We start from the raw sequence: 26,735 nt of genomic DNA, 5'->3' as shown, positions 1-26,735 counted from the left end.
AAGGAGTCTCGTGGCCTGCGAGAAGAAACAGTCCCTCAAGCAATTTGTGCGTGCTCTTGGGACCCTGTATCTCCTCCCTGAGGGTAGCAGGGAGAACAGACTGTTGTGGGGATGGTTTGTGTCTTTGATGATCTTCAGGGATCTTCCAAGACAAAACTACTAGGTGTTATGTTGGATGGACTATTGTCATGGTCTGATCACATTGACGGCATTGTAACCAAAATGGGGAGAGGCATAGCAATGATTAGAAAGTGCTCTGCTTATTTAACAACCTCTATTATCTGTCAAGTAATACAGTCCTTGGTCTTTTGTCATCTGCAATACTGTTCAGTCATATGGTCAGCAGCAGCTAAGAAAGACATAAACAAAGTACAATTACGGTAGTTCAAAATCGAGCTGCCAGATTGGCACTTCATTGCTCAACACACACAAATATAGCATATATGCACGATCGCCTGTCTTGGTTCCCCGTTGAAATTAAACTTTACTATAGCCTCATCATGTTTTTTAGAAATGTATTATTTAAACAGACACCTGAATATTTCTTCCATCAGATAGTCAACATAAGCAGCAGACACAACCATTACACCAGGAATGCCAGCTCAGGACACTTAATACCCCCAACCCCAAGAACAAACCTTCTCAAACGCACAGTTATCTACCGTTCAATAACATCCTGGAACTCACTACCTCCTCATATAACTCAGACACAAAATAAATCGTCATTTAAAAATCAACTCAAGACACACCTAATGCAGCTGACCATGTGACTCACTGAACCAAATGTAGTTGATACTTTTCCTATTCTGTTCTAACTTCTATTGTATTGTTTGCACTGATACTGTGCACCTAAGTATTTGATTGCACAGTATCATTTTAATGTATGTTCTATGTTATGTATTGTATTGCATGTACTTTGTATGTCTTGTCGTTTTTTGTGTGGACCCCAGGAAGATTAGCTGTCGCCATGGCGTCAGCTAATGGGGATCCATTCAATAAACAATAAACAATTGAATAGCTTTAACAGCTCCTCTTTATTTATTATCTATAGCGAAGAAGAGGAAGTGCGAAGAAGTGGCCCCTGCAGCGATAGTGGCAGCTGGAGGACACCTACAAGAGGCCGCCGGATCGTCTGGTCGTGGGGTGCTGAGCCCATTACTGACAGCGCGGGAAAATGAGGGTAATTCGCCACTGGTATCAGACGTCCAAAGAATTTTTGAGACAAGAGGTCTTCATTGTAGGTGACCTCAATTGGGACATGCTTAAAGGGGCCATATTATGCATTTCTTAATTTTGTATCATATATATGTTGTTACAATCTTGGATGGTCATATTAAACATGGGCTAAGCTTCAAATAAATAGGTGAAAGTGTTTTAATGTTACCCCCATGAACCCCCCCTCCCCCCCATGAACTCTCGTAGACGAGAGCACATGGATTTGTGCGAGAGCATAGTTCGAGTGACGTCAGTTAACTGCTCTGTACCTAGCCCGGGCCCGCGGCGTGCGCGCATGCCCTGCTCCTCCCTTCCCTGTTCTGACATTCCAGTAGACTGCCAGTCAGACTGCTGCAACAGTGTAATCACAAGGGATTTCTGCATTCTGGCCTCATTTCAATCTAGTATTAAACATACTATTGGTTCATGTTGGAATAAAAACACTGCTTGTATCGATAAATATGCACCATTACTACTACAAAATGAAAACATAATTTTGAAAAAGACCGAAATAACAACTTAAATCGAGCTCTGTTTAGAGGGGGGAAATCAGCGTCAGGCTGCCTTGAGGAAAACGGCACACCAAAAAAATCGTCACTCCTCGCCTTTGAGAGTAAATCTCAAAGGCTGTGAGGACGCTGTGTTTGCTGCAGCCAAACACAGCGTCCCCTCCGTCTCCCTCTCCCTCCCTCCCTCCCTCTCTGCACGATTGTGATTTGCAGTGGTTCTCAACGTGGGGTCCGGGTCCTATATCTGGGCAGAGGTTTGCGCAAACAAACTTTCACCCCGCTGCCCGCCTGGAGTATTTCGGAGGGTGGGGGTTCTTAAAGGGACAGGACCTAAAACAGAGCGTTTCAGACAGAGGGCGAACTGAAGGGGGCAGTGAGAGCCAGTACAAGATAAACAATGAGTTTTTTAAACTATGAATGATGCAATAAGTTACACTACTGGAGGCCAACAATAAAATAATAATACATTATATTAGCAAAATATGGGCCCTTTAAGCCTCCTGAGAAAGTTGTGCATCAATCCGACTCTCTAAATCTCCACCAAATTATAGCCCACCGCACCAGGTATGACCCCAACATCCCTGATAAGTCTACATTGATAGATGTGGTTTTTACAAATTCCCCACACATGTACCAATCTGGTGTGTTTTGCAATGACCTCAGTCATCACTGTTTCATTGCTTGTGTTCGTAAAAGCTTCTCTGTCAAACAGCCTGCCTTCATCAGCGATAAGCGTATTCTAAAACATTTCAACAACAACCCCAAAAAGCTCTGGCAGTCTCTTAATTAATTACCGTAAAACTTCAAATAAACGCCCCGGGCGTTGGACCCGGCGCACGCACACTTACACACACACACACACACACACACACACACACACACACACACACACACACACACACACACACACACACACACACACACACACACACACACACACACACACACACACAAACACACACACACACACACACACACACGCACGCACACGCACACGCACACGCACACACAGGGACCCAGGCCACCCCCTATATGGCAATCATTCTAAAAGGCTTTTGAGGTTCACAGCAAGTGTTTTCCACCTTTCTATGGTTGACTCCTTTGCACCATGCACCATGTAGTAAGGTGTTGCGATCTGTGTTTTTTCTGTATAGAGTAGTGTATAAAACACAGCAGCAAAATGCATCCCCACATCACGGGAACATATTCTAATGATTTATACAGAAACATATCTGTTTTAAGAATGATATAATTGTTTGGGTAGACGTGACCTCCCTGTTTTTAAGTTAAAGCAGCCCCAAAATATGGTGGCGATGCATGGTGGTGCGGGGAAGCATAACTCGTCACAACAACGGGCGCAAACGCAGATTAGAAGCGTCCCAAATCATTTATGCACGGCACAAACGGGATTTGGGTGGTGTTAACCACCAGAATTATTCACAGGTGTGGCCTGGCAATGCCTGGGCGTTACATCAATCAAACCAGATTCCCGTCTTGCTGTCCATGTAATACAGTTTGCGTGAGGCATGCTGTAATTCTTCCCATGCGTAATTTGGATAGGTGTTAGGCCTATTGACTGTATATATTATCCCTATCTCATAACGACACCATCGTGCCGAGGCTTGTGCCAGATCGGCTGTGATGCCTGTGATGGCTGTGACCCTCCGGGTTATAGCAGGTGATAGTGAATAGCCTATTGCAAGTAGGCTACTATGTACAAGTTTTGTCAATTAATTTACCATAACCCCTCCTTGCAATGTGATAAAAAAATTCTCGAATTATAGTTGATTGCCTCACCGAATAATCTGCTGGTTACCCAATTTTAGCAGCAGAATTTGATGTACTGGGGCACATCTGTGCGTAATGACGTTTCTGCGCTGCGCTGACATTATGATGCGCTCCAGCGCAGCAAGGTATTTAGAGCGTAAGAGGTCCTTTTCAAAGCTCTTTGCGCAAAGTAATTGCGCGCTGCTGACGATAGGATAATGCCATCTATCCCCACATTTTAGCGCTGAAACGCCTGCTTTGGCATGTGGCCTATACCCAGTACAATTATAACAGGCATGCGCTTGTGCCCGCCCCCAATTTGCATTGCGCAGGGCGTTAAACGAGCGCAAACGCTAAATTACCGCTTTTGGGAAGATAGGGCCCCAGATGTTTTCACAACCCACATGTCCAGGAAATGGACTCTGTCTGGAGCAAATTCTACAGTAAACTTTAGGTTAGGATCTTTTTCATTAAGAAGTCTTGTGAACTCCTGCAGATTACCCCATAGCAGTACCTTTCAATGACTTTAAACATCACATCACATCATTCAGATTCCAAGGCATTGAGAAAGTGACTGCCTGAGAGAGGTGGTAACATTGATGCCATTCTGAACAGAAGAGAATTATTCTGGATTTATAACTTGCAAACGTTATCCCCTAAAAGATTGAATGATGAGATCCCATGGCATGTCATGCTCTAAGACGTTTTTGGGTGTACAATATCTTGTTTGGTGGAGCATTCAAGATACATGTGGCACACCTTTGAATGATTTATGAAAGCTGCAAGGCCGATGTCTTCATTCATCTGTTGCGTTCATTCTGTAAATATTAATGTAAATATAGTATATGTGAATTACTGCAGGCATAATTATGTTTATTGGTTGTGATGTTGCACTTCTTTCAATTTGTCTTGGGTCTCTTCAAGGTGACAAATGCTTAATGTCAATGATTGAGAGACACTCCCACAAGAGACTGATTGTGCTACACCTGTGAACACATGGATGGAGGGGTGTCAAGGGTGGTGCATTGTCTTTTTAAGATCATTGTGGCAGAAATGCTGTCAAACACTTGACAAAGGTCCAGTGGACCGAAACGTGTCTGTTTAATAAAAAGTGATGCTGAGCAAGAGCAGTGTGCGGGATCTTCTTCCTTCAAGACTTTAAAATGTACACAATTTCTTTGTCCAAGAGGGGCACAGCCCCCCCTGGAAAGCCCCCAGTTGGGGTAAACTTCGGACCGTGAAGGTGCAACCCCTGGTTGGAAAGCCTAGAATCGTCTATGGGTCAACGCCCTGGGGGTTGGGAACCACTGCTTTAAAGGAGAATTTCGGTTTTTTACACCACGGTCCTCATTTCCAGTTTAGAATATGATGTTTTACTCACCGAAATAGTTTTGCGTCATTCGGATGCCCAGGGAAGATTTTGAGCTCCGAGTACACTCTTCAAACAGGCTAGAACCGCTAGAACGTGAGCCCACGGGGCATTCTGCACGGCAGTGCACGCGCTCTCTAAATGACACTTTTTCTGTCAGATCACGGTTCATTATGGTTGTAAATATAATTATCTAGCTAATAGCTACAAGCTAGGCTAACAACAACACCGGAGTCAGCGTTGATCTGCCCCGGTGGGGTTACAGTGCGTATCGTCCCCCTCTGTGAAACCACTTCTTCAGAGAAACCACAGAAGGGGGACGATACGCACTGTAACCCCACCGGGGCAGATCAACGCTGACTCCGGTGTTGTTGTTAGCCTAGCTTGTAGCTATTAGCTAGATAATTATATTTACAACCATAATGAACCGTGATCTGACAGAAAAAGTGTCATTTAGAGAGCGCGTGCACTGCCGTGCAGAATGCCCCGTGGGCTCACGTTCTAGCGGTTCTAGCCTGTTTGAAGAGTGTACTCGGAGCTCAAAATCTTCCCTGGGCATCCGAATGACGCAAAACTATTTCGGTGAGTAAAACATCATATTCTAAACTGGAAATGAGGACCGTGGTGTAAAAAACCGAAATTCTCCTTTAAAGTAGGGATGCACCGATTGCCATTTTCTTGGCCGATTCCGATTTCCGATTTTTGAATAGTCTGACTTGCCGATACCGATTTTTGCCGAGTCCGATTTTTTTTTCTAAAAACAACAATTGACAGCTTACACAAACGTTTTTGTAACTATGTTTAAAAATTAAGATTCATAGAACAATTCTTACATCTAATGGGGATCCAAATAAACAAATAAACAATTCTTATCATTTGCATGAAGTAGGACCTTCTCACTCAAACACATCTCAAAATAAAAGTGTTCCAGGTTAGGCTACTGGACAGAGCTTTTTTGTGCAAATACAATGAATACAAAAATGTAATTAAATCCAATAGCCTATATCCCACAGCTATCATGCATTTACTTTTCCAAAAGAAAACAGGTGCAACAGAACATCAAAATGATCCATGGACAAGGAGTTTATAGACTGGCTCCAGACCAGTCCTCTTGAGTAGAGGGGAAATGAGTTTATGAGTTACAGTAACGATCTTCAGTCTGAATATCAGGCGGAGTTTACACACAGTCCGAAGTTTGGTATGCGTATTTTTATCTGCCATCCGAAAAAATATCGTCACGCACAGAAAACGTTGCACACTTGTGAGTCCGATGCATTTTTATTATTATGTCCGTCGTTCTCATGTCGTTCTATTTGCAATACGAAACAAATAGTCTCTCCTGTATCCACGTCACGTTACAACATGACTTGACAGGCTGAGGCAGCAGCGCTGATGTGGAATGGAAAAGCAGGTCGGGGAATGGTTATACTGGACACACTCGCCAAGCCGGCTGTGCGCGGTGGCGGGTTGCTGGAGCACCGCTTCCCGGGGAGAGAGAGCAGAGAGAGGGGGGCCAGTGAGGTGAAGCGAGCCGCTCTGACTGGACTCCAGCCGAGCGGGACACGGCCGCACCTCTGTCTCCACGGCTTATTTTCGACTTGCATGTGTGACAAACTGCGAGCTTTGTCTACTTCACTGACGGTGAAAAAAATCCACAACGAGGAAGGTATGCTGGCGTGTGTGGTGTGGTGGCTAGGTGCCTGTCTCGGTGCTTTGGGGTGCGCGCACGTCATGTGAAAATCGGCTCACAGAATCGGCTATTTAGAGTGACCGGAACAGATCACCGATCGAGGCCGATCACGTGAAAATCGGCCATTTCCGGTCACGTGCCGATCGATCGGTGCATCCCTACTTTAAAGGATAAGGGTGGTGTTTTTAATACATTGCTTACATCAACAAATCATATGAAAATAACATCAACAATGTGTTTGTCCATTTGTCTGTTCCATTCAGAGAAAACTGTGGGAGATGCTGGTACAAAGCTGATGGAAGCAGGAAGCAGGACAACCACCGCACAGACTGGAGGCGTTGTCAATGCAACTCTTCACCTTGAAGGGCCGATCACCCATCAGCTACCATCAGCCAGTGGTGGAAGAAGTACTGAAAGTTTGTACTCAAGTATAAGTACTGTTACCTTACTGAAATATTACTCAATTACAAGTAAAAGTACTGGTGTTAAAAATATACTTAAGTAAAAGTAAACAGTACTCTTCTAAAAAACTACTCAGAGTATTAGTTACTTTTTTAACCATCGATTTTTAATAGCAGGCTGTCACAGGCATTCACTTGAAACGGGAGATCCATGTAAAAAATACATTATACACTTTCAACAAAGCATATTTCTCTAATAAATGATATGAATGAAAGATCAATCACTTCTTAGTATCAACAGGGAGCAAAACCCTAAATAACTGAAAACTGGTGGGTGGGAGGGGTCTGTCAGTCACACCTGCTGAAGGTTTGCTCATCCCCCAGATGTTATTCATTTTTAATAATACTGGTAAGCATTTGACTCTTAAAGAGGACAGGAAACATTTGATCATATGAATCTAGTTAATTTGCATGTCACCTCAGGGAAGACAGGACACTGCTTTCAAGTCTGAAATTTACCTAGATTTGCTAGAAGGATGAACATTTCACCTTTTTTTTACAGAACTGTTTTTTTATTGCTTAACTGTGAGTCTGTGACTGTTTTATTTCTGAACAGAAGGATTAGCCTCGCCTCCAATAAACAAAACCTGCTGATGCTGTTGCTGTGCATTTATTTGAAAAGGAATAGGGCCCACATGACATGCAAGTAAAATAATAATAGCAGCACAGACATCAGCACTCAGCAACACTTTTTCCAACAATAAAGAAAATAAATGTTATTCACATACCGAGTAACTGTTCTCCTTACACCACTATGATTTGTTTCCAGACTTTTCAAGATGTGCTCTGTACTGATACTGAATCAGTGGAAACAACTATTATGAAATTAATGGTTGTATTTTCATTTAAATATTTGCTTTGATTGAAACAAAAATCTTGTCATTAGTATTTTTTATAGCCTATACCAAGCTGTTAGGCGTTAAACAGGTCATAATTCCCTCTCTCAATTTTATATTGCTGTGAAAACACATTTATTGTGCACTGCAAACTATTTGGGCTTATTTTTATTGGTTTTATTTACGGAATACACATTGAATATCCACACTGGGTAGACTAGCCTCTATACCTAATATATACAATCAATGCTCTATACCCATGGTCACCTAGGCTACATATAATAGCCCCATAATGCCCTCCTAATATGGTCGGACAACGGTACATGTCATGACATGTCACAGAGCAGGGAACAGAACACAAGGAACTTTCATCACTGCCTGAGACCGCATATTTTGGGATTATTTTATCAAGTGGATTACAGTAGCCTATGTCAACGAACGGGACTTGCGTGGCGTCCGTGAACAATGCATACCTTGGGTGGCATTTGGCTTCAGGTTTGTCTTTCACTTTGGTGAAGGGTTCAGCATCATGTCGCTTCCTCCTGAGTCCTGTGTCCCGACTGGTCTGTCACGCAAGTTCGCAACCAAATTAAATTAATTAGGCCTATCAAATGAGCAGTGAACAGGGGGCGTGTCGCGTCACACGTGATGCACGTGATTCAATCCTTAATCAAATTAAAAGTGTTATTTAGACAGTCACTCACGTCTGCACACAGGCTTGAGTCAGTGACAGAGACAGGGCACTTGACAACGAATTCAGCGGACAGATCAGAGGGGAAAGACTGGCGGGGGGGGGGGGAATTAATGGACCAAACGGCCGCTGCCCTACCTACGACCGGCTTGAAATTCCCATCTCTGCCGGTCATGCCGGAAAACAACATCTAACCTGTGGGCGTCTCCCCACCCCCCCCATTTCATGGTTTTCATTGCCCCGTTTGCGATCACTTGATAGTTTATTGGTTGCGTAAAATGCAGATCAAAGGTTTGGATGTTTGGATTGAATTAATTAAAATTGTACTCAGTACTCAGTATGATTTAAAAAGTAACAAAGTAGATTACATGGTGCAATCCATACTTAAGTAAGAGTAAAATTACAGACTTGAAAAAATTACTTTTAAAAGTACCGTACAAGTACCCAAAAAAAGTACTTAATTACAGTAACGTGAGTAGTTGTAATTCGTTCCTTCCACCCCTGCCATCAGCTACCATCAGCACTACTGAAGAGAGTAAATTGTTTGCTGCATTTTATGAATGAGAAATCTTTCTGATTATTCTACAACTCACATCATACACCACATGTTTCTGATTCATTCCAAATTCCTGACAGGACAGGGAACACTGATGCTGTTTCTCCTAAAGACAAAGACACTAGGGTTCGCTGGTAGTCCATTGTGGTCACCACATAACCAACATTATTATTATTATTATTATTATTATTATTATTATTTATCGTTCGCTGTTAAAACATAACTATAATTCATTAATGTTGGAGACAAAGTTATGATCCAGTGGCTTGCCACCCGTGCCTTAAAATATGGAATCGTCCCGTATCATGCTTCCCGTTTTAAAACAATACAAGTTAATTTTTAATTAAGCACTTAAACATTTAAAGCCACAATCAGTAACTTTTCCAAGTTTTGCTATTGGAGAAACTGCACCCTCTGCGTGCAATAGTATCGATATCGATATCGCCGTTAAAAGTCAACAAAACACAGCACCAGAAAGCTCTATGTACATGTTGTGACATCGGGTACTCACCACGTGATGAAATAATAATCCATAGTTCCGTGAAATGTCATTTTCGTAGCAAATCCGAATCGAGTTACTTCCTTGTTTCCAGGAACACAACGCTCCGCTGTAGAGCGCATGCGCACATCTTGCCTCCGGGACGCAGGCAGGAAACTGCTTAGTCCCAGGAGAGGCCTTTGGAGGGCGGTGTGTGACCAATAGAGGTGACATTCTCCCTGTTACAAGTCACTAAACCATCCTCAATGACTAAAAAGCTGTTATATTAAGGTGAAAAAGTTACTGATTGTGGCTTTAAGTATGAATCTAAATGCTTTGTTGAAACAATGTTTTAAGTTATGATTTACTACCACTGGCTCCCCAACCACGCCCTCGGGCCCGTGGTGGTCATGGAGCTCAAGGAGCAGGGCCCCTGCTGCGGGGCATGTCCCCAATTTTTCTGCAGGAAATGTAGCAACCCTATCCGGAGAACCCTATGGTCATTATGACAAAGCCAAATGAACGAAAGAAAAGTAACTACACAGAGTGTGGCACCAATACAGACGTGTGCTGGAGCCAAGCTATGACTTATTCAGACCGTGCCCCAGACTCTGACTCCAGTCCCGTTTTCAGGACTCATGACTCAACTTGGACTTGGAGTTGAACTCGAGCATTCATGCATTTGGACTCGGAAGTTGGAGACCAGGGCTGGAACTTCTAATTCATGAAGACCGTTTTTTGTTTTGTTTTGTTAGTTTTTGTAATAAAGTCCCTGCTTGGTGAGGCGGACTTCTCCGCAGGTGGCACGTTCACACCCGAGCAGTTAAGCATCAGACGAGAGCAAGCGCTGCATTCGCCTCGTGTCACCGCTGCAAGATTCAACTGACTTTCCTGTGATTCTTAGAGACACACATACATCACACATGCTGTCACGCCCACCTGATCCATCACACATGCTGTCACGCCCACCTGGAAGCCCGCCGAGAAGACTTTTAGGTGCAAACAGCTTGGGTATTTAAACAGGGCAGGCGCTGCATACTTGTGTATCCCGCAGCTTTGGAACTATTTTTAACGAAATGTTCTCAAATTTGCAGTGATGTCGGTCGATTAGATTATCATGTTCCAACTTCTAAACAAGATGTATCCCAATGTATCAGCATTGTGTAACAAATGTAAGACTCAAGATGGTACCCTTATAGACCATAGTACATGCCCAACTTTCACTCATTCTGGTCTTCTGTATTTGTTTTGTACTCAAAAGCAATAATAAACAATGGGCGCTAGACCCCCTTGTGGCCATTCTGGGGTTTACAAATGACACTGCTCTGAACCTGAACTCTGGCAGTGACAAATGGCCGGTGTATTTGGCAAGAAAAAAAAACTCACGATTTTGGAAGTCTGACGCTGTACCTTCATTTGAGATGTGGTTGAGAGAGTTGGGTGAGATTCTCCATCTGGAGAGGCTGAGATTCAAATTCCAGGAAGGAGGAAAGTATTCGATAAGGCATGGGGACCGCGGACCAGTGTTGAGTCATTTAAAGGGTCTGTGGAGGGTGGAGGTGAGGGATGAAGGTAACCCTGTAACAGTAATATGGTTTACTCTCTTTTTCCCCCTGATTTCAATATGTTGGTTTTTACTCAGGTTTTTCCCAGCATAAGTCTCTCGCGCATTGATGTGAAATCCGGCAAAACATAAACGTATGTTCTTTAAGCCGCATATTGTTGTTGTTCTTGTCAAAAAGAAATGGAAAATATGAGTGCTTGTTACGTATCAATGCGGACTGTGCTCATTGATATCTTGCAATAAAAATATTCTTAAAAAAAACTTTGATGACCCGGACTCGACTTGGACACTTTGGTGACTCGGACTCGAACACTGGGGACTCGAGACTCGACTCGGACTCAAGATATGGTGACTTGACTACAGCACTGCCATACCCCTAATGTTCAGGCTTATAGCCAACAGCACTCAATACATTTGTGCACAATTAAAATGCCTCCATCCTACGTACTTCCTCCTTAGGCAGAGTAGCCTGGAATATTCTTAACAGTGACCATGTAGGCTGCAGAGAAACTGATACAAACATCACTGACATGAATATCAGCAATATATGTTTTTATTTCCCCCCACTGTGTATGATATAATAAAGAGGACATAGCCTTTGTGTGGCCTGCTATGGTTTATGTCAGAATTATGTCGTTTTGCGTCATTAAACGTCATACACTTTATGACGTTAATGACGCAAAACTACATAATTCTGTTCACTCGCCCAGAGATAGAATGTAGACAGGTGCAACAGAAGTCTAACCCTAACTTGTGTAGCTGATTTTAGCCTGATGTTCACTCTAATAAAGTTGTTTTTTATTTCCCTTTCTCCTCAGAGCACTATGTGGATGAACACCGGGCTGAGCTGGTCCAGACAGTGTCCAGGGTCGCACCAATCCTCGATGAACTCCTGTCTGAGGAGGTCATCTCGCTGGAAGGCTACAATGTTATCAGATCTAAAATTACCAAGCAGGAGCAGATGCGGGAAGTCTTTGAATGCCTGAATGCAACTGGCAACAGGGGCAAAGATATCTTCTATGATATCCTTAAGAAACGGGAGAAGTTTCTGACCGCAGACCGTAAGTTGGACCGCAATTAACAGAAGAACAGAACATAAGAGCAAGGGGCAATTAATTGGGTGGAAGATGGCAGATGTGGGCAGAATTAAGTGTCACTAGAAAGTGAAATTGAATATTAGTTGAATTTGTATTGCTCAACCTGAATAATTACATTGTAAAACAGAAAAACGTAATCTTTCTAAAGATTAACTAACTTTCTAAAGATAAACTAAGAAAAAATAAGCAAAACTACATAGTTCTGTTCACTCGCCCAGAGGCACAATGTAGAAATGTAGACACACAAGACAAACCTAACCCTAACTGATGCAGACCATGGCAGCACAGGAACGGACCTGGTACAGCAGCTTAAAATGCCACTTATGCCAAAATCATATGCATCCTGCATGTAGTTGAGGCATAAGCCTAATTATTATTGCCCCAGTAACAAACACAGATTTAAGGAATAACAGACTGCAGTTATGTTATGGTCACACGAAGGAGACGCTGTTTGGTGTCGGCACATTTCACAAGAGTGTGTGCTGGGTTCATATTAGTTTAATCTCTCAGTGCAGTGCAGAGTTTTTGGGCCAGCGCTAGCGCTGCCCCGTAGAGCCTATACATGTCCACTCTATTTGCGTGCCGATCTGCGAGCTGATCTGCGAGCCGATCTGGTCATCTGCACGGCAATCCGAGGAAGCCTGAGCTTTTGGGTGGCACGCTGCAGTATAGCCAAGGAAATGCAGGAAACGTGACTCCTTCCAGAGCATTTTGCAAACTTTCCACTTTCCAGCTTTCCACTCACCAGTTTGACATTTTCTCATCCAAAATAATCCAGGTTGTAACGTAGACTCTCTCTCATCTCCCCAACATGCGGCTCTCTGGCTGCACCTGCTGCTTGGCCAAACGATAACAACAAGGTGTTACGTTGCGTTGTGAAACGCTGTCCAGAGACAATAATATAGACTGTCTATAAGCCTGAAGGGCAGAGATCCAGTCGTTCTGGATTTCTGTCGTTAAAAAATCCAGTTTGAGTTGGTGGATATGTTTGACATCTGCTAGACTATAATCCTGATCACTTTCACTCGTGTGGAGTAGTGATGTGACGTTCGCGAACGATCTGAATCTATTGAACGGCTCTTTGCTATGAACGAAGGGAACCGAGTCCTACTTGAGAGCCGTTCATTTGAATGTTGTGCCTAAATTTCACTGCCTGCCGCTCACCACCACACACACAGGTTAGACCTCCCTCCGTCCGTCTGCTAGCTCGCTGAGCAGGGAGGATAGGTGCACTCGTTAATTGCTACCGGCGCATGCTGTAACTGACCTGGGTGGGCGGACTCAGCTTAATATCCAAACGGGCTACGCCGCGGAGTGCATCTGCCGACTTTCTGAGCAGCGAAGTGTTGCATGAATTGCATTCAAGGAAAGACAACTTTATTTACACAACACATTTCATAGAATAAGTCAGGGGTGCCCAAATTATTTCCCATGAAGGGCCAAAGCTCAATCTGGGTGGAGGGCCGAGGGCCAAAAATAAACGTTGTGGAATTACATTAAAATGTATTGTGTTTTATAGAAAATTAACATTCTAAATCTAAAATAACATTTCAATATAATAATCTACTTTTTATCTGTTTGGTAATTGTAGTAATTTGCAATTGGTTATATATTTAAAAAAACATCTGCATTTGTGGGGAGCTTAAACATTTAATCAGTAAACATCCAGTTAAAAACAGTTGTATTTTCCACCTTTGTAATCAAGAGAGAAATTTGCCTTAATTCACAACTTGAAAAATCCTCAGGGTACTTTGAAAATCAGTTTCGTAGTGGCGACGTATATTGTACTCTTTCAAAACAGCCACTCTCTGTCTGCAAATGAGACAAACCGCTGTTGAATTTACTTCGGTAAAAAAATACTCGTCTTGCCACTCCGTCCTAAACTTTCTTTTGTCAGTGTGCCACTGCCGTGATGATGATCTGTCCATCTTGCTGAGCTGGTGTAAAGCCAGTGACTGGGGAGGGATCAAATATCAGAGCCCCCCAACCAGGTGATTCAGCCAACCAATCAGGAGCAATCAATCCTCAGATAGCAATGCCTCACACCCGTGTGATAGAGTCGGGGAGAGAGAATACCAGCTGCACAAAATTAACGTTAATCGTAGATAGAAGAGTCCCGACATCTCCATTCAGGCGCGGACTGCATAATCAGGCACGTCGGGCAACTGCCCGGTGGCCCCCAAATCCATGGCGGGCCAAAAAAAAAAGAGCGCGGGTCAAGTTTGGCCCGCGGGCCCCAAATTGGGCACCACTAGAATAAGTGAATTCACTGACTACGCGCAGATGGATGAAATTCCGTCAAGGCATTCGTGAGATATCGCGTTAACAAGCTGGAAAATGGCGTTCGAGAGGTCACAGTGACCTTGACCTTTGACCATCAAAATCTAATCAGATCATCCTTGAGTCTAAGTCGATGTTTGAGGCAAATTTGATGAAATTCCGTCAAGGCGTTCCTCAGATATCGCGTTAACGAACATCGTACGGACGTACTGTATGTACGGACATACGTACGTACGGACGGACAACCCGGATCCATAATGCCTCCGGCCTTGCTATCGCCGGCGGAGGCATAAAAATCACCAGATCATCTGCGTACTACATGAGGTGGTTAATGAGATGTACCCACCACGTGATGAAATAATAATCCAAAGTTACGTCAAACGGTCATTTTCGTAGTAAATCCAGACCAAGAACAAAACAAAGAGTATGAGAACTAACAGGAGAGTGAAACTGTAGTTACGTCCCTGTTTGCCACAGTGCATGTGCTGTCTGCAGTTATCAGTAGTGCGTCCCCTCTCTACTCTACACCAAGAGGTGTTCCACATGTGTGAAAGCAACAATGCCTCATGTCTGAAAGGGTACACTTCACATACAGTAATGCCCGGGTCATGCTCAGGGGAAGCAACCCTGAGCTGATCCAGAGTTCATGTCTGAAAGGGGCTATTGTTACAGTTGTTCTGAAAATAGGTGAGTAAACTATCTGCCTCATTTCAGAGAGCTAAAGCACACTACCTTTACCTCCCACCAAAGAACTTAGATTGGTAAGAAGGGCCGGGCCGGGGACCATCGCGCACAGCAGACCTGCCATTTTGGCCTGAAGGAGAGACATCATGCCAAAGAGGTGATTTTCCAGGCCAAAATGGCGGCAGCGCTGTTGTAAAAATGTAAATTATTTCCTTCAATACTCTTTGTTTTGCCTCGACTATTACACGGTTTAGCACATCAGAACGTGATGAAAACGTGGCGGGTCACACACTCATCTTGCATGGGGAGCGGTGGCTTCTGGAGCTTGATGTGTGGAGGTCTGGGGGCATATTTGTAGCCTACTGGAATATTCATAACATAAATGGTAGGCAAGGTAGGCTGCAGATAAACTGATACAAACATCATTGAAGGAAGCCTAACATGAATATCAGCAATAGGTGTTTTTTGTGCATGATATAATAAAGAGGACATAGTGTTGGCTATTATTTAAGATTTAATAAAAGAAGTGACCATTGTGTGATTGACTGTCCTGTAGCCTACATTAAGCCCGATAGGTGCACGGCTTATTTTTGTGAATTATATATGAGTGGTATATTTCGAATAGGCCTACTGTAAAGATTAACCTTGTGCACTTGTGCACATATCAACTCTGACTAAATGTGCACTATTTTGTGTCTGTATCTCACAGTCGCGCACGAAGATAAAGACCGGATCTCAAGCATATGGGGTAAGTTCAGTGATGATGCCATCAGTGATGTCTTCAGTGATAATGTCATCAGTCAGAGGCTATACAAGTGGTGGGAGTATAAGTAGGGAGAATCAGTTGTGCATCTATCATCATCATCAGTATATAAATGGGAGCTAGGGCTCTGTCTGTTTGTTTCTCTGTCCCACTGTGACATCATCAGTGATGTCATAAATCCCACTGTGACATCTTCAGTGATGTCATAAATCCCACTGATGAAATCCCACTGTGACATCATCAGTGATGTCATAAATCTGACATCATCAGTGATGCTGGTCTCATTGGCCACACAGCAGCTGAGCTGCGGGCAAGGCCACGCAGCATGCGAGCTGCAGGACCAGCTTGGCGAGCTGCAGGATGGGTGAGGCCGCGCAGCAGCCGAGATCCCTATATCTACAAAAGGGAGCTAGGACTCTGTCTGTTTCTCTGTCTGTCCCAATGATGACATCATCAGTGATGTCATAAATTCACTCGCACACACAAGGCTATAGTTCAGTGATGGTGTCACTGATGACATCACTGATTATGTCATCAGTGATTGTCATCGGTGATGTCATACATACATTTGAGTGTGTCCCGGAGGCTTTGGAGACCACTGTGTTCCAGGCCAGAGGGGGCCTAACTCCCAGGGGTCTATTGGGTGTATAGAATTGGTGATGTCACCAGTGATGTCACTCAAGCACTCAATGATGTTGCAATTGTCATGTCATCAGTGAGTGATGTCATCAGTTCCACTGCTACTACTACTCCAACTATTACTACTACTATTACTACTGCTGCTACTACTACTACTCAGGGGCGTATCTACGGGTGGGCCTGGGTAGGCACACGCCCACCCACTTCTTGCCCTGGCCCACCCAAATTTTTTTTTTTTTTTTTTTTTTTTTTTAATTGGTTGTTTTCTAGAGGCAAACTTGCTGCTGCATTGCTAGCCAATGGTTTTGTTACTTTTGTAAAAACGCAGGGCACATCATCTCCAGAGTCTAATGCATGACAACTTCATGACATCTAGGAATTTTGTTCTCTCTCTGGATAAATAAACCAGAGGGCGTCTTGTTCAAACTTGAAGCAGCAGCCTCAGTGTTGTTATTTTTTAAACTCACAGCAGTATATGGATCAGTGGTTCTAATTTCTGTATAAAGTAACAGTATACACACAAGTATAAGCATTCATGTATGCAACATTTGGCACCTATATGTAACCTTTTAAGGTTGAGATAATTGTATTATCATTATATGGTCCAAATATTTCAGTAAAGCACTTGAAACACTTGAAATATTCTTGCTTGGGTGGTATCATTCTACTTGAAATGATGGTCAAATGATGGTCAAATGATGGCCGGGCATCTGCACCCCTTCCTATCCAGGCCCACCCAATTTGATCCAGGCCCACCTATAATTCAATTTCTGCATACGCCCCTGCTACTACTGCTACTACTATTATTTTTAATACTACTACTACTACTACCACCACCACTACTACTACTATTACATTGTCATTTAGCAGACGCTTGTCCAAAGCGACTGTCTTACATATCACATTTTGTCAACAATACAGAAAACAACTATGCAACACAATCAGTGACAGCTAAGGCATTTTGATAGACTAGAGTAGCACCATGTAGGAAGTAGTTTGAGAAGGAATAAGTAACATGTAGCATTAGTAAAAAAAAATAAAGAATTAAAAAATTAAATATGTTCAAGAAGGGCCCAGGTGTAGCCTGAAAAGATGACTTTTTAGAAGGATTGGCAGCGAAGGGGGGAGCTCATTCCACCATTGTGGCGCCAGGAACGAGGCGACTTTTGAGCCCACGTAGCGGTGGAGGGGCGAGGCGATCTGGACAGGTGGAGGAGCGGAGGGAGCGATGCGATGTTTGGAACTTGACCATAGATTCAAGTTCAAGTTTATTCGTATGTCCCAGAAGGGCACTTTGGGTTGCAGGAAAACATAAAAACATAGAAAACAGGCATAACATCACGCAACATCCTGGATAAAAACATAAAGTGCAGACACAGTTAAACACAATATAAGTACAAAGCAGCAGTTTAAAGTGCCAGTGTGGTTTAAAGTGACCAGTACAAAGTGCAAGGCTATATAGGCCAAAGTCGTCGTTTTGACACTCACCTTCACCTTCACCTATCCCATAACCCCGGAGGGTCGTTGGGGCACCACAGACGATCTGTCGACAAGCTCTCTCGGCAGAGGACACTCAACACTACACAATTACAAGAAATAAAATCCTACAATAGTACATATTGTATAAAAGAACGCAGCAGACCAAAGGCCAAAGTGGTCGTTTTGACACTCAGCGCTACACATTACAAGAAATAAAAAATGCTACAATAATACATATTGTATAAAAGAATGCAGAAGACCAAAGAAGATTCACAGATTTGCTACTTATATGCCAGTATAAGATGAGTTCAACCAAACTGAACATCATCATCATAAAGGCTTTACCTTCTAGTCTTGCTAGCATTTAGGGCTTTAATGGAAACAGGCGCAAATTAATTTTTGTACCTATTCTTCCTAGCCAGGGGAGCACGGAGCCGGAGGCTCATACTCTGAGCTCAGCGGATGGACATCGTCTGAGCGGACTTTGCAAGTTTCCTGAGACAGAAAAGGCGCTGTTGACCTTTTTTGCACAGCATATCAGTGTTTAGATCGAATTTCAACTTGCTGTTGATTAGTGTGCCCAGATATTTATAGTCAGTGACCAGGTCAACTGTCTGACCACCTACAATACTTCCCTGGGGAACAGCGGGAGAACGTATAAAGTCAATACACATCTCTTTCGTTTTGGAAACGAGCTGTAAAAAGGCATCCTCACACCAGGATACAAAGTCGTTAATGACCTGGCCGTGGCCAACTTCATCATCGTCGAGCAGGCTGACGATAATAGAATCGTCAGCATACTTGATAATGAATCTGTCAGCATAGCGGCAACGACAATCATTGGTATACAAGGAAAAAAGCAGATATAAAGCAGCAAAAAGATAAAACACAACCCTGAGGCGAGCTGGTGGAGGATGATATTAAACTAGACAGAATCCCATTTACCCTAACCTGTTAAGATCTGTTAGTAAGGAAATCTAAAATCCAGCCAACAAGACATGAATCCAGACCAAAGGAGCACGTAAGTTTGCAGATGCGGAGGGCTGTCATGTGGACTGCCCTGTAGGCCAGTAGTGACATGAGAGAATTTAGGTTGGTTGAACACCAAACGGGCTGCAGCGTTCTGAATGAGCTGAAGCGGTCGGATGGCTGAGGCAGGTAGCCCAGCCAGAAGAACATTGCAGTAGTCCAGGCGGGAGATGACAAATGCCTGGACCAGGAGTTGTGTCGCTTCCCTTGTGAGAAACGGATGGATTTTGCGGATGTTGTACAGGGAGAACCTACAGGAGCGAGCAGTTGCTGCGATGCAGGTCGAGTTGGACAGCTGGTCGTCAAGGATCACCCTGAGCTTCTTAGCTGTTCGTGAGGGAAACACAGTAGTGTTGTCAATTGAGATTGAAAGGTCAGTGAGAGGACAGTCTTTCCCATGGAGGAAGAGTAGCTTTGTCTTACCAAGATTCAGCTTGAGATGGTGGGCAGACATCCAGGCACCAATGTCTTTGAGGCATGGACCGATACGTGCCTCGATTTGGGTGTCTGAGGGGGTAAAGGAGAGGTAGAGCTGAGTGTCATCGGCATAGCAGTGATAAGAGTAGCCATGAGATGCGATCACATGGCCAAGATATCTGATATAGAGAAGGAATAGCAAAGGGTCCAGGACTGAGCTCTGGGGTACATCAGTGCTAAGAGTGCAGGATCTGGATAGGGATCCTCGCCATATAACCTGGTATTTGCAGTTAGAGAGATGGGAGGCAAACTAGGAGAGTGCAGATCCTGAGATACCTAGATCTGCTGCTACTACTACTACCACCACCATTACTACCACCCCTACTATTACTACTACCACCACTACTACTATTACTACTACTGCTACTATTACTACTACGACTACTACTACTAGTATTATTACTACTACTACTACCACCACTACACTAGTACTATTACTATGACTGCTACTACTACTGCTCCTGCTACTACTACTTGAAGTGCGCCATCGCCGCTTGCAGCTATATTTATTATGATTTATTATTACTACTACCACTACTATTACTACTACTGCTGCTGCTACTACTGGTACTATAACTACTACTACTAGTATTATTACTACTACTATTGCTACTACTACTGTACTACCACCAATACTATTACTACTGCTACTACTACTATTAATTCTACTACTGCTGCTACTACTACTTTTACTATGGTAAATGGTAAATGGCCTGCATTTATATAGCGCTTTTATCCAAAGCGCTTTACAATCAGTAGGTACATTCACCCATTCATACACCGATGGCGGCAGGCTACCACGCAGGGTGCTGGCACACCATCAGGAGCAATTTGGGATTCAGTATCTTGCCCAAGGACACTTCGACACACAGACTGGAGGAGGCGGGAATCAAACCACCGACCTCTTTTATCCAAAGCGATTAGTGGACGACCCGCTCTACCTCCTGAGCTACAGCCGCCCCTACTACTACTGCTGCTGCTACTACTTGGACTACCGTCGCCGCTTGCAGCTATATTTATTATTATTAATACAATTGGGTTCCATGGCTGCTGGGACATGCTTCATTGAGCACCAGCTAAACAAAATCATTGCTGATTTTATTTTCATAGGATTTGGTGAAGGTATGCATGAAAAAACATCAGCCTTAATCTGATTGGTCCCAGACCCAGAGAGCGATCTGCAGCATGCAGTAACATAGAGACCATTTACACCTGGCACGAACATGCATTTTCTGTGATCAGATTGCAATCGGATAGTGCTTGACCACATTAGCCTGATTTCATTTACACCTGGCGTTAGTGTTAAGATATGAGCTGCAAAACAGCATAAAAAGGGTTCTAAGAGTGACCAGTTTAGAAACCACCACAGCAAGTCCAGAGAAGGTTTAACAGTTTATTGAAAATGTGCTTAGTAGGTTGAGTCCAGGCCGCATTCCAGGCCCACAGCCGACTGGGTCCGGTTGGCTCTACACAGAGAGGCAGATTAGTAACAGGGCGCAGGCCAACAATGCAGTTTGCATCCAGTTAGTTCAGTTTCCACCCACCTCAATAGGCCTTGGCTGGTAGATAGGGGAAGGTCCGCTCTTCTTCTGAACATGAATGGATCTTCCTCCCACCAGGCTGAGTCCTCAAAATAATTAATCCACTTTGCAGCAGAATGGTTAGTCCAATGTACACTGTTCACTCAAGACAATCTTCTTTATAAAACAGGTCCATCTTTTCATTAAAAGGTCAGGGTTAAAACAGTCCAGGCCACAACTATTAAAAATGATCCACTTTCCTTTGCTCATGGGAGCCAGCAGCTCCACAACACCAGTCCACAGCTCTCTCCAGGTGAGGATGACAAGGCTCTCTGGCAGCCAGTCTGAGCTGCCTGCTTTTATAGGAGACACCATCAAGCAGCACACCAATCAAATCACTTGATTAGCAATTCAGGCTAATCAGTCCTAATGACTAGCAGCTGGGCAGGCGCTCTCCACTTCACATGGGCGGGGTTAATATCCCACACAAACAGAGTTAGGAGGACAAACTCAACATGCATTGTCTGTCCAAGTAAAGTCTCAAGTAAAAACAAAACAAAGCCTAGTGTGGAGTGGGGAAGTTTCTTCCCCTTTCCTGCTGTGTGTCACATTTCATAACATTAGCATGCGTTTTTGGTGATCTGATTTCAATCTGAATGGAATGTGTAAATTATGAGGGAATGTTTACTCACCTCTCATTGATGTAATTTGTTTGATCCTTCAGAAACTCCTGCCGCAGTGTGCCGGCGTAAACACAAAGATAACCTGATAGTGAAGTATCAGTGTGTGTTTGAGGGGATTGCTAAAGGAGGAGACCCAATATTTCTGAATAAGATCTTCACAGTGCTTGACTTCATAGTGGGAAAGAGTAGAGAGGTCAATTGTGAACATGAGGTCAGACAGATTGAAGGAGCATCCAGGAAACCAACATCAGAAACAACAATCAAATTTGAAGACATCTTTGAGCCCTTACCTGGAAGAGATGAACCAATCAGAACATTGATGACACAGGGAGTGGCTGGCATTGGGAAAACAGTCTTAACACAGAAATTCACTCTGGACTGGGCTGAAGACAAAGCCAACCAGGATATGCAGTTCATATTTCTGTTCCCTTTCCGAGAGCTGAATCCCCTGCAAAAGGAGCCGGAGTGCAGCTTGGTGAACCTTCTTCATAGCTTCTTTCCTGCGACCGAAGAAGAAGGAATCTGCTCATTCAAAGAGTTCAAGGACAAGGTTGTGTTCATCCTTGATGGTCTGGATGAGTGTCGACTTCCTCTAGACTTCAAGAACAACAAGATCCTGACTGATATTACAAAGCCAGCCTCAGTGGATGTGCTGCTGACAAACCTCATCAGAGGGAACCTGCTTCCCTTAGCTCGCCGCTGGATAACCACACGACCTGCAGCAGCCTATCAGATCCCTCCTGAGTGCATTGATATGATGACAGAGGTGAGAGGCTTCACTGACCCACAGAAGGAGCAGTACTTCAGGAAGAGATTCACAGATGAGAAGAAGGCCAGAAGAATCTTCTCCCACATCAAGAAATCACGAACCCTCCACATCATGTGCCACATCCCAGTCTTCTGCTGGATCAGTGCTACAGTTCTAGACGATCTGTCAGAAACCATTGAGAGTGGAGGAGACCTGCCCAAAACCCTGACTGAGATGTGCATCCGCTTCCTGGTGTTTCAGTGCAAACAGCAGAACAAGTATCATGAGACAGATGAGAAAGATCCACTGCCGGCTACAGAGACCAAGGAGATGATTCTCCCCCTGGCAAAACTGGCTTTTGAACAACTGATGAAAGGCAACCTGATCTTCTATAAAGAAGACCTGACAGAATGTGGCATTGGTATCCCAGCAGCCACAGTGTACTCAGGAGTGTGCACACAGATCTTTAAAAAGTACGAGGATCAACAGGTATTCTGCTTTGTCCATCTGAGCATTCAGGAATTTATGGCTGCTGTTCATGTCATCGTCTCATTCAACCAATCTGGTGTCAATCTGCTGTCAGAACCACAAGCAACAATCAAATCTGAGGTAAATGACCTCTACCAGAGTGCTGTAGACAAGGCCTTACAGAGTCCAAATGGACACCTGGACTTGTTCCTCCGCTTCCTCATGGGTCTTTCACTGCAGACCAATCACTCTCTCCTACAAGGCCTGTTGAAACAGAGAGGATCACCAAGAGGACAGAACAATCAGGAAACAATCCACTACATCAAGGAGAAGATCAGGGACAATCTGTCTCCAGAGAGAAGCATCAATCTGTTCCACTGTCTGAATGAGCTGAATGACCATTCTCTAGTGGAGGAGATCCAAAAGTACCTGAAATCAGGAAGTCTTTCCACAAACCAACTCTCCCCTGCTCAGTGGTCGACTTTGGTCTTCATCCTACTGTCATCAGAAGAAGACCTGGACGTGTTTGACCTGAAGAAATACTCTGCTTCAGAGGAGGCTTTTCTGAAGCTGCTGCCAGTGGTCAAAGCCTCCAAGAAATCTTTGTAAGTCCATAGATAACTGGATAGATTCAATATTTTAAGCCTAATATTCACACTGAAGAGAAAAAAACAACTCAAAGTAATTGTTTGTCTTCATCACTAAATTTCCTTCAGGTTGAGTGGTTGTCAGCTGTCAGAGAGAATCTGTGAAGCTTTGTCCTCAGTTCTCAGCTCCCAGTCTTCTAGTCTGAGAGAGCTGGACCTGAGTAACAATGATATAAAAGATTCAGGCGTGAAGCTGCTTTCTACTGGTCTGAAGAGTCCACACTGTCGACTGGAGACTCTGAGGTAATATCAGGTTCTCGTACTTCCGTGTACTGTAACAGTATGTTGTTATTTTTTTGTCGTATTTTTGGTGATATAGGACATTAGTACTGCATTGGTGAAAGAAAGTCAGTTTGTACGGTATAAACCATGGTCTTGAATTCCTCTTTTTTTCTACTCTGTTCCTCTAATTTTATAAAAATGGTGGACAGTTAGAGCATCATGTTTGAGCTCTGAAACATAAAATGCTCACCTTCCTGTTAAGGAGAGTTGCTCTGCAGAGATAAAAATGAAGGAAATGTTTCTATTCTTTTTATCAGGTTGAATGAAAACAAGCTCACAGAGAAATGCTGTCAGTCATCAGTTCTCAGCTCCTCTACGTGCTTGGAGCCCTAATAACAAATCGCACTACTATAATAAGGCGCGTGGGCGCTCTGTTCGGCATGGCGCAGAGCAGGCTAGCACGCGAAGCATGGGTGAGGCGGGGGGGGGGGGGGGGTAACTGGGGGGAATAGTGTGATCCTCCCTGTGAAACTCCTCACTGTCAGGTGAAAAGAAGCGGCTGGCAACTCCATATGCATCGGAGGAAGCATAGAGAGTCTCTACACCGAGCCCCCTGCCCTGATCGGCAGAGGGGGTGGAGCAACGTCCGGGTCCACTTAGGCAGGGGAAATTAGCCATGTAATTTGAGAGAAAAAGGGGGACATTGTGACATTGGCACTAAATAATTTCAGAACCGTATCCTAAAAAATGTGTAACATGCAGCTTTTGTGTGTCTGTGTGTGTGTCTGTGCGTGCGTGTGTGTGTGTGTGTGTGTGTGTGCGTGCGTACGTGCAGGCTGTCAGGCTGTCTGCTCACAGAGGAAGGCTGTGTTTCTCTGGCCTTCGCTCTGAGCTCCAACCCATCCTATCTGAGAGAGCTGGACCTGAGCTACAATCAACCAGGAGTCTCAGGATTTAAGCTGCTCTGCAATGGACTGGAGAATCCACGCTGGAGACTGGACTCTCTCAGGTATGAGAGGCAATATCTGCTAGAAGGCTGAGAGTCACACATATTTTCTCTGTCACACTGAGAAGCTAAGCAATAGAGCTCTCACTCTACACACTCTCACTCTAGTGCCATCTCGCTGCTAGAGTGAGAGCTTGAGTTAGAAACAAAGTAAAAACCCATCGTATCTCTATATACAGTAATCGGACAATAAAAATCATGGACAAAAAACCAATGAGGTGGCATCATTGTCACATCTTGGGGAAACACAAAATGCTCAGCTTTGAAAGTTTCATAAGCTATTCAAACCTAAAGCTTAATTTTAAATGTCTGCATGGACACGCTCCTTCCTCTTTTAATGATTACGTTGTAAGACAGCACAGACGAGTAGAATTAACACACAGGCTTCTACAAACGGAGACTGTCGTGTCCCGATATGTAAAACCTCGTTTGGACAATCAGTTTTCTCTGTTAGGAGCAAAACTATGGAACAGTCTACCTTAGGCGTGGGGGGTGGGTGGCAGGCCCGGCGCCACGAGGGGGCCTAAGGGGGCTTAGCCCCCTCAGTTCAATTTTCGGCCCCCTCACTTGAAAAAAACACAAAAAAAAACAAAATTAAAGAATAGTTAATCTATAAAGGCCAGTTAGGCAATGTTTGTACCTGACATGTTTAGGCTGCTGTTTCTGCAGTCTTCATCAAATTTTATCAGTTTAAGTTGATGTAGGCTACCCCCTGTAAACATAGCTCTGTTGTTTCAGAATTGGCAGGGAAGCGCTATTTGCTGTGCTTTGGTTGTCACAAGGTGTCAAAGATGTAGCTATTTATTAAATTTGAACCTATGAACCCTTGAACCTCTATTAATGCCTTAATCTGCTGCTGTGAAATAAATGTTTTATTTGATTTTGAATAGTAGTCTTTCTTGTGTTGTTATTGCGCTTTTCAGAGGTTATTATGGTTAAAAAGTCCAGAAATAGGCATAGCGGGTATATAACCTATGTTTTACGATATAAAAATATCATATAAAAAAAAAAAGGTTAGGTTTAGGCGTGGGGGGTGGAAGAGGTTAGAGTTAGGGTCTGGGGGAGGTTAGGTTTAGGTGTGGGGCGTGGGAGAGTTTAGGTTTAGGGTCTGGGGGAGGTTAGGTTTAGGCGTGGGGGCTGGGAGAGGTTAGCTCCAGCCGGTCCACCGACACGCTGCACGCCGCCTCGCTCAGCTGGTTCTGCTTGTGGGCTATCGGCATTGCGGACTGTCGGCACTGCCGGCTGTCGGCACATAGACGGGGCACCGTATTTTAGTGACTTTCTTTAGTGACTTTCTAGTCAATACATTTGTATGTAGCTTTGCTCTTGTTTTTTTTGTATTTGATTTTGCTTAATTTTGGGCATGTCCTTTGGGTTGTGTTTTGGTGTAGGAGTCGCCTGTGGACAGGTGTTGAAAATTAGTGTTCCGCTATAACACTTAACAGTGTGTAGCTGGATACTGTGGATACATGCATGTTACATCTCCAATGCTCTGTGATGTCCATATCAAATAAACTTAACCTAACCTAGTTATCTTGTATTAAAGCTGACATTATACTTACAGTATATTTTTTATTTACTCAAGTTGTCCAGTACCTTTAAGAGTTGCATCTTGTATCTTTATCCATCAGTTATTCCAAAGGTTTGTTTCCACAAAAACTATTTCTATGACAATATTCTTCATTTTATCTGAAGATCTTTATGTTTCCATGATCAACACAACGGTGTTATTTACTATTTACACTAGCAATCTCGTGCGCTATGCATGCTCAATTCTTAGGGTGGAGACTATGGAGATGATGCCCAATGGGTGCTGTTACGACCCTGATAAAGTCTAGGGCAAACAGGTGTAACATA

General features: G+C 43.7%; 1 protein-coding gene across 4 annotated transcripts in view; it reads left to right on the top strand.

Annotated features, from left to right (window-relative positions):
• Window positions 1-26,735, top strand: part of LOC310786712 (NACHT, LRR and PYD domains-containing protein 3-like) — a 43,649-nt gene that overhangs the window by 11,708 nt on the left and 5,206 nt on the right. For 3 of the 4 annotated variants that reach the window (XM_083647989.1, XM_083647991.1, XM_083647988.1), the window contains 7 exons: window positions 1,052-1,180; window positions 6,814-6,966; window positions 11,955-12,197; window positions 15,907-15,945; window positions 21,829-23,608; window positions 23,720-23,893; window positions 24,708-24,881. In XM_083647989.1, coding sequence (XP_083504115.1) covers window positions 1,052-1,180; window positions 6,814-6,966; window positions 11,955-12,197; window positions 15,907-15,945; window positions 21,829-23,608; window positions 23,720-23,893; window positions 24,708-24,881 — 2,692 coding nt within the window. The remainder of the gene's footprint in view (window positions 1-1,051; window positions 1,181-6,813; window positions 6,967-11,954; window positions 12,198-15,906; window positions 15,946-21,828; window positions 23,609-23,719; window positions 23,894-24,707; window positions 24,882-26,735) is intronic. The other variant, XM_083647990.1, reaches the window with a different exon arrangement.

Source organism: Poromitra crassiceps (genome assembly GCF_964638095.1).
Source record: "Poromitra crassiceps genome assembly, chromosome: 12".
NCBI lineage: Eukaryota > Metazoa > Chordata > Actinopteri > Beryciformes > Melamphaidae > Poromitra > Poromitra crassiceps.
The sequence above is the reverse complement of the archived record's forward strand: the minus strand, read 5'-3'. Positions and strand labels throughout refer to the sequence as shown.